At 42.6% G+C, this 13,716-nt stretch overlaps 1 protein-coding gene across 1 annotated transcript in view; it reads right to left on the reverse strand.

Moving 5' to 3' along the window:
* Nucleotides 1–2,902: 2,902 nt before the first annotated feature.
* LOC134660166 (solute carrier family 2, facilitated glucose transporter member 3-like) overlaps nucleotides 2,903–13,716 on the reverse strand; it is a 45,643-nt gene continuing 34,829 nt past the window's right edge. Inside the window, exons 2-12 of the mRNA XM_063515897.1 lie at nucleotides 11,057–11,155; nucleotides 10,727–10,887; nucleotides 10,128–10,238; nucleotides 9,721–9,808; nucleotides 8,871–9,084; nucleotides 6,948–7,006; nucleotides 6,290–6,491; nucleotides 5,647–5,786; nucleotides 4,505–4,607; nucleotides 3,845–3,945; nucleotides 2,903–3,040 (exon numbers count right to left, since the gene is read on the reverse strand). Coding sequence (XP_063371967.1) covers nucleotides 2,903–3,040; nucleotides 3,845–3,945; nucleotides 4,505–4,607; nucleotides 5,647–5,786; nucleotides 6,290–6,491; nucleotides 6,948–7,006; nucleotides 8,871–9,084; nucleotides 9,721–9,808; nucleotides 10,128–10,238; nucleotides 10,727–10,887; nucleotides 11,057–11,155 — 1,416 coding nt within the window. The remainder of the gene's footprint in view (nucleotides 3,041–3,844; nucleotides 3,946–4,504; nucleotides 4,608–5,646; nucleotides 5,787–6,289; nucleotides 6,492–6,947; nucleotides 7,007–8,870; nucleotides 9,085–9,720; nucleotides 9,809–10,127; nucleotides 10,239–10,726; nucleotides 10,888–11,056; nucleotides 11,156–13,716) is intronic.

The following is a 13,716-nucleotide window of genomic DNA, read 5'->3' on the forward strand; positions in this document are numbered from 1 at the left end:
AAAACAACATGCATAATTTAGCTATGATTCTTAATCTATGCTTAATCTAGGCTAGCGCTAGGTTAGAGCGTAAACATTAATGCAATCACAAAACCATAAAAGTTAAAATTTGCCGGTAGTGTTATAAAAGCATACAAAACAAGTAAACACGATCGCTGTCTACTTGGAGCGCGCAGCGCTCTGAACTGTGTGATGCGTCATGCGAGCGTACTTAGTAGATAAGTTTTACACGGATATAAGGAGTTTGGAAGTGTCTTTACAAGTGCGTACGTACATTGCATTTGCCGAGTTAAATTAACTAGTAAGTTGAGTAGTTTTATAATTGTATGTGTATTTTATTGCACAGTTAATGAATGGTACATGATTATTGTGAACAGTTATATGATGGTTTAAGTCGAATATTTATTACCCGTAATTTTATTATATACCTAGTGTTTTTATTTGATTTTATTTTTATATGTATACTTTTTTTAATTCTGTTTGTTTATTTACTTTATTTATACGCAGGTAATTTAGTGTAAGTTTATAGATTATTTATATATGTAATTATATAAATGAAAGTGTTTCATGGACGGCTTGAGAGATATTGTTTTAATAATCTTTTAAATGTGCGTAACGATTTGGCGTCTTTGATGTCATTTGGGAGTTTATTGTATAAGTTGGCTCCCTCATATAATATGCATTTTTTGCCATAACTGGTACGCGGGGGGCGTAAAATAAGGTTATTAGCGTTCCTGAGTTTAATTCTTTGAATTTGTTGCTTTTTCGTAAAAGAGATTTGTATATGAAGGTCATTTGATAGTATTTTTCTTATAAGAATACAAGTGTAATATACGTAGGCATGGTTAATGGTCATTATTTTGGTGTCTTTGTAGATTTTAACTGTTGGCGTACGGAAGTTGTAGTTAAATAAGACTTTGATCAGTTTATTTTGAGCTCGCTGTAGACAGTTCAAGTTAGTCGGAGGGGCGGTGCCCCATATCTCAATTAGATATTCAATATGTGGCTTCACGAGTGTGTTATATATTGTATATCGGACACGTTTTGGAAGGCATCTTACTATACCCTTGAGTGAACCAGTTAAGGAAGTTATTTTATTTTTTATTTTGTCAATTTGCGGTTGCCACGTTAATTTTTTGTCCAGTATGAGACCCAGGTACTTTTCCTGGTCAACTTTATTAATAGGCTGATTGTTTACTATTAGGGGCTGGTTACTCGGAAGTTTTTTGTTTTTTTGTTTTTTGTTTTTCCACCCGCTTGTAATAAAAGTTACACGCTTTTGAGAAACGGGCCCCAGGTCGTGAGTTCAAACCTCCTCAGCTCTCAATCGTATCAACTAGCGACCCGCCCCGGCTTTGCACGGGTTAACAAATTATACATAAACCTTCCTCTTGGATCACTCTATCTATTAAAAAAAAAACGCATCAAAATCCGTTGCGTAGATTTAAAGATCTAAGCATACATAGGGACAGACAGCGGGAAGCGACTTTGTTTTATACTATGTAGTGGTGATTCTGGTTAAGAAAAAAATACAAAAAGATGGTCAAAGATTTTGTCTAGTATTTTGGACAGCGCCAAAGACAAGCCACACTGTTATTGCAAATGCCATGCAGAGTTAACTTGGTACGACTCAAGTACCTACTGTCATGTTACTCTGTTCATTCGTAAGTGTCAGCCATTCAAATCAGTCATTCATTCATTCAATCAATGTCATAAAATTATATCTACTGCAATTAAAAACATAACGTACGGACGGTCCGCGTGACACTAAAACCAGCCTTAGTAGATGGCGCCAGCATAGCTTGCCCTGTTAATCCCTGGAATTGTGAAATATCTTGTTTTTTTTAATGGAATTTCATGGCCTGGATGCCAGCCCTTTAAGCCAAATCTCATGGAAATAAATTAGAGGAAGGGGCAAGCTATGATGGCGCCATCTATGCAAACTTTTGACAGCTGCCAACCTCATTAATCTACATTCATGAAGCGTGGAAGAGTCTATTTTCTATTGGCGTATTCGTGTCAATGTCAAGTTATATAATTTCATATTTTTGCCACAAGATGGCAGATCCTCTATTGCGCACGGTCCCTTAGGCCCACTTGCACCATTCCACTAACCAGGGGTTAACCGGTTAAACCTGTACCATGGTTACCAGTACCATTTGAGACTAGGTTAACGGTTTAACCGCTTAACCCCGGGTTAGTGGAATGGTGCAAGTGGGCCTTAATAATCTTAGTACTTACTTCTTTAACACTTTGAGCGCCACGCCTATCGTGCGCGGCGCGTCATTGTGAACCTTGTCGGAATGCACGAAGGTTGATATTGGGCTGTAGCCGCGTCAGTTGACGTCTTTGACGGTCAAAGGGTTAAACCGACGAACTAAGTTTAACCGTTACATTGCGTGTTCCAATTTGGCTGAGGCGGCGAGCAATTATTTCATGACACGACAGGCGTGCCCTACGCCATAGAATATGATGGCACGCCTATCGTGTCATACGCCACACGTTGAAAACATTGATGACACGCCTGTCGTGCCATCCGCACCGAATCGGTTAAGGGCCATACCACTAGCGTCTTTTGAGCGTCGGCGTCTAGTCTAGTGGAAAATAGCGTCGTTGCGCAGTTGCGCCAACGTTGCGTCGAGCAGCAGCCATAGTGTAAGGCCTGAGTGGACGCTCGCTCGGCGGGGGGTGCAGCGTGGCTGTGGGCTCACGCGTGATGTGAGCAGCGTGCACTAAGGCCGCTCCTATACGTGCGCATTTGTTTAACATGCACGCCGCACGCCCCGCCCCGCTGCACGCCCAACAAGAGCGTCCACTCAGGCCTTACACATAGAGTTGACTAGACGCCGACGCTCGGGAGACGCTAGTATGGGGGAGTGGTGGCCCTAAAGCGTTGTCCACATCATAGTTGCTGCCTAAACATGGCGGTGACCTCTTCTACCGTCTTGTTCTTCGTCTCCGGGACCTTCATGCTGATGAAGACGATGAACACCAGCTGGAATATGGCGAAGATCACGAACACGTACGCCTTTATCGCCAGCTGGAATAGAAATTTAGTTTCATTAGTGTAAGGCCTGAGTGGACGCTCTTGTTGGGCGTGCAGCGGGGCGGGGCGTGCGGCGTGCATGTTAAACAAATGCAAGCGTATAAGAGCGGTCTTAGTGCACGCTGATCACATCACGCGTGAGCCCGACGCCACGCTGCACGCCGCGCCGAACGCTCCGCTTCGAGCGTCCACTCAGGCCTTACACTTAGAGGGTATTTTCAGTTAACTGTGTACCATGAACGGCCGGTTAGCAATCGTCACAAAACTAACGGTCAATGGATAGATGGTAGGATCCTAATAGACTAGTGTGGCCCTGAAAAGGGGTAGGGCCGAGCATAACCTTTTCCACGCCGTGTCAAACACAAAAGCTGTCATTCAGACGCCACATCATTGAAGTGTCAAAACTGAAGTTGAACTTTATGTATATGCTCGTAGGTCAATGTTGCTCTGTCTGTGACCGATTAATCGGTCTCTGGTGTTTAACCTACGCTGCGGATAGTCATAGTCATAGTCATTTAATTATAATATTTTAAATATTACATGTCAATTTATTTAGGTATTAGGTTCCGTTGTTATATTCAAATTAATTAAGTAATCAGCTTAATTAAGATATCAAGATAGGTACAATTACAATGTCAGTTATTCAATGAAATTAGATACATTACATTATTATTAATAAATTACATTTACAAATTATTCGGTAGGTCAAAAAAAATCTTTAACATCGTAAAAAGAGATATATCGGTCATTGGCGTCCAAAAGGTTAAGCATGCTCCCTGCTTTAGCCCTACTACTTACTTGAAGTGGAAGGAAGGTGAGGCCAACTAGGAAGTTGGCCGCCCAGTTGACTGTGACCGCCACTGACGCGGCTGCCGGCCTCGAAGACTGGTTGAACAGTTCTAGAAACAACGACATTATTATGGACCATTTACACGAGTCAAATAAACATTAGATATAGAATAGAATCGTTTAAATATTCGTAGACACACAGAGAATAGACATAATTACAAAAAGCGCATAGTGAAAATAAAGTGTCGCGAAACAAAGTCGCTTCCCGCTGTCTGTCTGTCCGTATGTATGCTTAGATCTTTAAAACTACGCAACGGATATTGATGCGATTTTTTTTCAAAAATAGAGGGATTCAAGAGGAAGGTTTATGTATAATTTGTTAACCCGTGCGAAGCCGGGGCGGGTCGCTAGTCTTAAAATATAGAGACAGACGAATGGAAACGAAAAAGTTTACTTGGTTTCGCGTTTACATTTCTATACATGACTATTAGAGCAGCTGCACTAGTGGTACTGAACGCGTCGCTGTTACTGTCAATTTCCATAGTAAAATGAACAGTAGTGCAGCTGCGGTTGGAAATGGATTGTCACCTTTAGGTATGTATGTCTCTTCACGTGGCAATACCACCCTCCTACTCTTGGCTGTTACAAGACACAAACCAGACCACTCACCAGTAACAAGGAACCAGGGTATGGAACCAGGCCCCACGGCGAACATCACCACGAAGAGAATCACCAGACCGATGCATGCGTACGGCATCCATGCGATTGTGGTCTGGAAAATAAACAAAACATTATTACGATTTCAAACTAACATCGTCATTTTTAGGTAAATTACATAGACGTAATAGACAGTAAGTGCGCACTGCGATTTAAATTTTTGCGACACGATTTTAAAATCGCGCTGTAATACATATTTTCTTGTCGCATGTGCATTTCTGCGACAAAATTATCGCGCGACAAAAAATCGTAGTGCGCGCTTGGCCTTAAGGCCTGAGTGGACGCTCTTGTTGTGCGTGCAGCGGGGCGGGGCTTGCGGCGTGCATGTTAAACAAATGCGCACGTATAGGAGCGGCCTTAGTGCACGCTGCTCACATCACGCGTGAGCCCACAGCCACGCTGCACGCCCCGCCGAACGCGCCGCTTCGAGCGTCCATTCAGGCCTTACACTATAATATTTTCAGCAATATTCCCCACGAACCTTACTATTGTAACTTAGCACCGATCAACCTCCTCCAGTACCGAGCACATAAGAGTCATCTTCAGTAATATTGTCGGCAATATTCCCCACAACACTTACCACGTGCAACATTGCCGCTAATAACAAGATGGAGCTGATAAACATGCCGCTAAAGCCGACCAGGATTAACGTCTTCCGGCCGGCTATCTCCAGCACCAAGCTCACTAAGGTCATCAATCGCACACTCAGTAATATTGTCAGCAATATTCCCCACGAACCTTGCTATTGTAACTTCGCACCAGTCAACCTCCACCAGTACCGAGCACATAAGAGTCATCTTCAGTAATATTGTCGGCAATATTCCCCACAACACTTACCACGTGCAACATTGCCGCTAATAACAAGATGGAGCTGATAAACATGCCGCTAAAGCCGACCAGGATTAACGTCTTCCGGCCGGCTATCTCCAGCACCAAGCTCACTAAGGTCATCAATCGCACACTCAGTAATATTGTCAGCAATATTCCCCACGAACCTTGCTATTGTAACTTCGCACCAGTCAACCTCCACCAGTACCGAGCACATAAGAGTCATCTTCAGTAATATTGTCGGCAATATTCCCCACAACACTTACCACGTGCAACATTGCCGCTAGTAACAAGACGGAGCTGATAAACATGCCGCTGAAGCCGACCAGGAGCAACGTCTTTCGGCCGGCTATCTCCACCAGCACCAAGCTCACTAAGGTCATTAGAACGTTCATGGCTCCAGTTCCTGTAAAAAGAAAAGATTATAAGAATAACAATAAATTGTATTAATTTTATTATCAACAAAAATAAATATGGAGTGGTTATATGTATGTAATTAATTTTATTGTTTATTTTTTCTTAATTAAAGAAAAATGAAAATGGTTACTCGACTGCAGCGAATGTATTAATGAATGATTTACCCTAGCTACGCTCTGCCAGCTTGTTTATTAAGGTTCCGTACCCAAAGGGTAAAAACGGAACCTTTTTACTAAGACTCCACTGTCCGTCTGTCTCATGAACCGTGATATAACAACAAATAGGTACCTACTAAAAACTACGGAACCCTCGGTGGGCGAGTCCGACTCGCACCTGTCCGATTTTTTTTTTATTGCGTTGTTGGAAGAATTATAGAAGTTACGCGCTATTATTATTTCACTGTCTGCCCCATAAGTTAATGCAGTTTAAAAAAGTGTAGTCGGGTTTTATTGGTTTACTTGTTTCAAACAACAATTCTGTAAATAAACCTACCTAAAGTAGCATACTGCGAATAAGGGGGCTTAAGGCTGGCCTGCGAGAAGATATCCGTAGAGTAGAACATGACGGCGTTTATTCCAGACAACTGCTGGGCAACCATCACTGTCATGGCGATGAGCAGGGGTTGACGGAGCTGGCGGTTGCCGAAGAGTTCGCGGAGTGTCACTTTCTTGCTCACTTTGTTCTTTTCCGCCTCCTAGAAATGACAATAAACTGGTGAATGCGGGGAATATTGCCGAAAATATTTTCATTTTATGAGTATTATAATAATGGAAATTTAACACTTTGAACTCTCGCGTTTTGTACACATATTTAATTTCACAAACGGGTCTAACGCGATATATATTTTCATTGTTTTTACCTTAAATTCCGACGACGTTTCAGCTGAGTTGCACCAGCTGTGGTCACGGAAAGACTGACAACCCAGCAAATGTCAACGGAGATATTAATAAAACACCACTAAACTACCCGAAACTATCGCGTTAGACCCGTTTGTGAAATTAAATATATGGAAATTTGCCCAAATATGTTAGGTACCTATGGGAGCCACTTAAAAATTAGATAAGAATACAAGGAAATATGTCTGATGATGATGATGCAATTATACTACTCGAGATTAAATACAATCTATCGTTAAATCTGAAAAACTAACCTGGTGCATTTCTTCCATTTCGCCGTGGACAGCTACGTCACCCCGTAGCCAATTCAGAGCTGAAAATAGAAATAAACATTTGGTTAAAATTACTCCTAAGATCCTAGCTAGCTAAATATCATAGCTTTTTGTCAAAGTTATCGTTGAAAAACAGAAAATGATTATGTAAACACAGCAACACTCCTAACTGTACATCGGCAGGCGTGGCTCACTCCGCGATTTCGTCGCTTTGCTACAGGTAGCTAAAAGTACATCCGTTCCGCCCCAATTTTGGGGAAAGCCATAAGCCGCGCGTGGCGCTGTCGCCACCTAGCGGCCATATCTGTGCTGATCGTAACAGACGCGTTTTGTTAGAGAGTGAGTCTTCTGTACTTAGTACTATTATTTATTCTGTGACATCGGCGGATCTTATTACAAAAGGCATAAGGTCCACTGATGTACAGTTAACAGTGTGGACGATGGGCAACTACAAATATGGCGTCGTTCTACTATGCCAGGCCTCGGGCACAGAATAAACTATAGTACAGTCAGCAGCAGAAGTTTCTAAGCGGGCGAGGTGTTCAAAATTCTCTTAACAATAAAGTCGCGTCAAGATCATTTTGAACACCTAGCCCGCTTAGCAACTTCTGCTGCTGACTGTACTAGGTAGGTAGAGAAGGTTCACTCTCTAACAAAACACGTCTATTACGAGAGATATGAGCGCAAGCGCGCGCAGGCGTCAGTTCCGTAGCGGTGCGCGCCAACTAGGCAACTACTACTGTTAGACACCAAAATTGGTGTGGGCCGCATGTACTTATAGCGACGCGACGAAATCGCGGAGTGAGCCATACCTGCTTTGGGAGAGAAGGATGTAGATGGTGATGCCGCGGTCCTGGGTTCGAATCCCGGTAAGGGCACTTATTTGTGTGATGAGCACAGATATTTGTTCCTGAGTCTTGGGGGTTTTCTATGTATTTATATATTATATATATCGTTGTCTGAGTACCCACAACACAAGCCTTCTTGAGCTTACTGTGGGACTTAGTCAATAAGTGTAAGAGTGTCCTATATTAATATTTATTTATTTATTACCTTCCTGAGCGTGCAGCTCCTGCCCTTTATTCAGCAGCAAATACTTGGGCGACTCGGGGCACAGCGGCAGCGTGACGCTCTGCATGACGGCCGGTATACCGCAGACGGCTAGCAGCCAGGGCCAGCCTTCCTCCGCGCCCAGGACTGAGGGTAGACCCAGCCCTTGCGAGAGGAGAATGGAGATGGTGATGACCAGCTGGTAGACTGCTGATCTGGAGAATATTACCTTCCTGAGCGTGCAGCTCTCTTCCTTTATTCAGCAGCAAATACTTGGGCGACTCGGGGCACAGCGGCAGCGTGACGCTCTGTATGACGGCCAGCAACCAGGCCCAGCCTTCCTCCGCGCCCAGGACTGAGGGTAGACCCAGGCCTTGCGAGAGAAGGATGGAGATAGTGATGACCAGCTGGTAGACTGTGCTGATCTAGAGACTATTACCTTCCTGAGCGTGCATCTCTCTCCCTTTATTCAGCAGCAAATACTTGGGCGACTCGGGGTACAGCGGCAGCGTGACGCTCTGTATGACGGCCAGCAGCCAGGCCCAGCCTTCCTCCGTGCCCAGAACTGAAGGTAGACCCAGCCCTTGGGAGAGGAGGGTGGAGATGGTGAAGACCAGCTGGTAGACTGCTGATCTGGAGAATATTACCTTCCTGAGCGTGCAGCTCTCTTCCTTTATTCAGCAGCAAATACTTGGGCGACTCGGGGCACAGCGGCAGCGTGACGCTCTGTATGACGGCCAGCAGCTAGGGCCAGCCTTCCTCCGTGCCCAGGACTGAGGGTAGACCCAGACCTTGTGAGAGAAGGATGGAGATGGTGATGACCAGCTGGTAGACTGCTGATCTGGAGAATATTACCTTCCTGAGCGTGCAGCTCTCTTCCTTTATTCAGCAGCAAATACTTGGGCGACTCGGGGCACAGCGGCAGCGTGACGCTCTGTATGACGGCCGGTATAGCGCAGACGGCCAGCAGCCAGGGCCAGCCTTCCTCCGTCCCCAGGACTGAGGGTAGACCCAGGCCTTGGGAGAGAAGGATGGAGATGGTGATGACCAGCTGGTAGACTGTGCCGATCTGGAAAATATAGTAGGTTTTAAAAAGTCACAAAGAACTTAGTCGCAGAGAACGAAAACTAATAACAGGTCGCGTAACCAACATGCCAATCGCTTACGCTCCCGATCGAAACGCCACTGTCACTGTCACACTAATAGGGAAGAGTAATAGAGAGACACAAAGCGATTCGATGGCGAAGCGATAGCGATTGTCACCTTGGCTAGGCCGCCTGATATAGATAGATATATCTTGTATAAGTTTACGTGATGTGATGTGTGACATTAGATATGCATCGACAGCAATTTTTCTTGGGAAATATTATATAGCTGACAATATAACGGCCTACTAAGACTCCTAGCCTGTCGTTAGTGATCCTTCCTTCGAACCTGGAGGTCGCTGGAAAGGTCCATTAAAGGTTTTTTTTGTAGTTGTCGCCTCTCAATCGATTGCCATATTCAACCAACGTCACCTTCGCCGTTTACTATTTTAGAAAGCCTTAGGGCCCACTTGCACCATCCCACTAACCCAGGGTTAAGCGGTTAAACCGTTAACCTAATGTCAAATTGTACTGGTAACCATGGTAACTCCTGATTTAACCGGTTAACCCCGGATTAGTGAAATGGTGCAAGTGACGCTAAATATTAAAGTTAAACTCACCGATCCTCGGAGAGACACTGGTGATATTTCGGCCAAGTACATGGGAGCCAGACCCGCGTTCAGACCGCTGTTGATGCCGATGACCAATCTGCAATCAAACTAAATTGATCAACTGAAACGATGTGGCTTTCCATCAGAGACGGCTATCCTGTCATCAGAGAAGGGTAGGCTTGGAACGCCTATTAATTGTATCGTATCAAGAAAATACGATGGCAAAGGATTCACGGTTAGTTTTTAGTTTCACTAGACTTATATCGACTGGGATGTGAACAAGATGCATGTAACTGCGTCGAAATGTTGGGAGCTCGAAAACAATACAAAAGGTACTTAATCACGGTTCATATCCCGGTCGATCTAAGTCTGGCAAAGGATTGTTCACTACATGTGTAGTGTATGGATAAGCTTACCGTCCAAGTATAAGCAGTTCTGCAGAATTAGCTTTCTTTGCCGTCCCCTGGAAGGCGGCTGAGACGAATACAAGCGCGTTGTTGAGCAGCAGCCCGCCTTTTCGGCCAAATCTGTAAGGAATTTTATACATGTAAGTACATTATTAAAAATGTTGCTCAAATTACCAGTCAAGAATAACATTGTGAGCATACCTACCACGAAATAAGACCGAAGGTTGAAAAACACTCAGCATAATCGAAATCTTCACCCATCCTTTCAGAGTGGAGGCAGATCTCCGTGAGCTCGGCGTCAGCGAAAGCTGGCGAGATACCGCTCTGGGCCGAGCAAGTGGCGTGCTCTCGTGTTGGAGGCCAAGACTCATTTTGGGTCATCGCGCCAGCCAAGTAAGTATAATCGAAATAATTTTTTGGTATGATTTTCAGAAATATTGAACATTGGAAAAATATCGCCAATAACATTTATAACGCAGTACGCAGTACATAGGTATATAGGTATATATATAGGTACATATTGTCAGCTATACCTAAATACATATGTGAAATACTGCCTGCAAAATCGAGCAGTATTTAATTCTTATGGAAGTATTGCTTAACATTACCTGTCAGCAATGACGCCAGTCAGCATGCCCCCTATCATGCCCCCCACGCAATAGACAGAGACGGCAACAGACCAGATGGTGGCTACCTTCGGCTCTTCGGTGGCCTCCATGGTCAGGTTGGTGCCAGATAACGCGTCGAATTGCAGCCATCTTGACATCACCTGAAATAAAATATATGGTTGTCTGTAAAGTCGGTTTACGGACGATAACGTTACCGTCGTTACCATGGAGATCTGTCCACAACGTGACACATTTTAAGCATACATAGGGACAGACAGCGGGAAGCGACTTTGTTTTATACTATGTAGTGATGATTTTAACTTGACTTACCAGCTGTGGCGCATTAAGGACACCAGTACTGTAGCCATGTTGGAAGGCCGACCAGCAGGCGGAGGAGACCACGGCAAACGCCAGCCGTAGGTTCATACCCTGTGACAAACATACATACAATTTAAAGTAGGTTTTATAGGTATCTACTTTGATAATACTCAGAGTGTTGTAGAGCGGTCACCACGACACAGGCTTAGCCTAGTGTGGGTCCACTGAGCTAGTTATTAGGCGGGGGAAGAAAAAATTTTGCTTGCATTAATTCGTACAGTTTCGAAAGCTTTTTCTAATCAATATATAGGGTTTACAGATGCCCACGATACGATTATCTCCAGTACCGTAATTGAGCTCTTCATGAAATTAATGACCCTAGGGTCAATATCTAGAACACTATACAGACTAAGTCATACAGTCGGGATAATGTATCAATTATATGTCTTAAGTTAGTTCATGATTAATAACAAAGAAATCCCGAGAGTTTCCTGTGAGCTGTGTACAGTAAGCTCAATCTATAGTTTTCTTTTTAATAATCGATATAAATGTAACTTAAAAATTCCTACACAATTCGAAAATTTGATGATTAGGTCATAATATTAATCTCAATTGATATGGAAATTTGCACCACTCGGATACCGTGAGATCTATTTATTATGATTTTTTATTTTTTATTTTATGCTTAAAAAATATGTTTATTCATCCTACACTCGAAAATTGTATATTTCTACAATTATCTGTTTATTTAACACGTGTTATCAAAAAAATATTGGAATAATAACAAGTGCTTTGCGAGAAATCAAAATAAATAACAAATAATTTGAGACCAATACTTTTAAAATTGCTACGCTCAAAATAGCTACGTTCAAAAAGCCTAATGACAATACTTTGAAAGTCAATATTTATAAAAAAAACGTCACCTTTCTCACTTGTTTGACCCTGACATATCCCATCCATACAAGTGTCAAGAGTGACGTACCTTCAAAAACGTCACTTTTGTCACTTGTTTGACACTGCCATAGCCCATCCATACATGTCAAAAGTGACGTTTCTTCAAAAACGTCACTTTTGTCACTTGTTTGACACTGACATAGCCCATCCATACAAGTGTCAAGAGTGACGTTTCTAAAAAAACGTCACTTTAGTCACTTGTTTGACACTGACATATCCCATCCATACAAGTGTCAATAGTGACATTTCATAAAAAACGTCACTTTTGTCACTTGTTTGACAACGACATATATCCCATCCATACAAGTGTCAAACGTGACGTTTCATTAAAAAAAAAGTTACATTTCTCACTTGTTCGACCCTGACATATCCCATCCATACAAGTGTCAAGAGTGACGTTTCTTCAAAAACGTCACTCTTGTCACTTGTTTGACACTGACATAGCCCATCCATATACCTATGTCAAAAGTGACGTTTCTTTAAAAAAGTCACTTTTGTCACTCTGACATGTCCCATCCATACAAGTGCCAAGAGTGACGTTCCTACAAAAACGTTACTTTTGTCACTTGTTTGACACTGACATAGCCCATCCATACAAGTGTCAATAGTGACGTTTCATAAAAAACGTCACTTTTGTCACTTGTTTGACACCGACAAATCCCATCCATACAAGTGTATTAGTGACGTTTCTTAAAAAAAATTCAGCTTTCTCACTTGTTTGACCCTGACATATCCCATCCATACAAGTGTCAAGAGTGACGTTTCTTCAAAAACGTCACTTTTGTCACTTGTTTGACACTAACATAGCCCATCCATACATGTCAAAAGTAACGTTTCATTAAAAAAAAAGTCACTTTTGTCACTTTTTTGACACTGACATATCCCATCCATACAAGTGTCAAGAGTGACGTTTCTTAAAAAAACGTCACATTTTCACTTGTTTGACCCTGACATATCCCATCCAATTCCATACAAGTGTCAATAGTGACGTTTCATAAAAAACGTCAATTTTGTCACTTGTTTGACACCGACATATCCCATCCATACAAGTGTCAAAAGTGACGTTTCTTAAAAAAACGTCACCTTTCTCACTTGTTTGACCCTGACATATCCCATCCATACAAGTGTCAAGTGACGTTTCTTCAAAAACGTCACTTTTGTCACTTGTTTGACCCTGACCTGACATATCCCATCCATACAAGTGTCAATGTCAAGAGTGACGTTTCTTTAAAAACGTCACTTTTGTCACTTGTTTGACACTGACATAGCCCATCCATACATGTCAAAAGTAACGTTTTTGAAGAAACGTCACTTTAGTTACTTATTTGACACTGACATATCCCATCCATACAAGTGTCAAAAGTGACGTTTTTGTTTGAAGAAACGTCACTTTTGATAGTTCATGAACGACCAAAAATCGTGATATTAAATAAAATTATCAGTTTCGTACGGTAGTTCCCACGCTAGCCCAGTGCGGATTGGGGACTTCACATACACCTTTGAATGTCTTCGCGGTACAGTAGACTTTTTAAACTTAGGTCAGCTAAACGTGGGACACATGTCGTTAGAAATTTCGCAATTTATACATTTTAAACTTAGGTCAGTTGAGATACGTCAAATATTAGTTATAGAAACGATATGGATCGGATATATCAGTGTCAACAAGTGTCAAAAGTGACGATTCTTAAAAAAAACGTCACTTTTGCCACTTGTTTGAC

Source organism: Cydia amplana, chromosome 26 (assembly GCF_948474715.1).
Source record: "Cydia amplana chromosome 26, ilCydAmpl1.1, whole genome shotgun sequence".
Lineage (NCBI taxonomy): Eukaryota > Metazoa > Arthropoda > Insecta > Lepidoptera > Tortricidae > Cydia > Cydia amplana.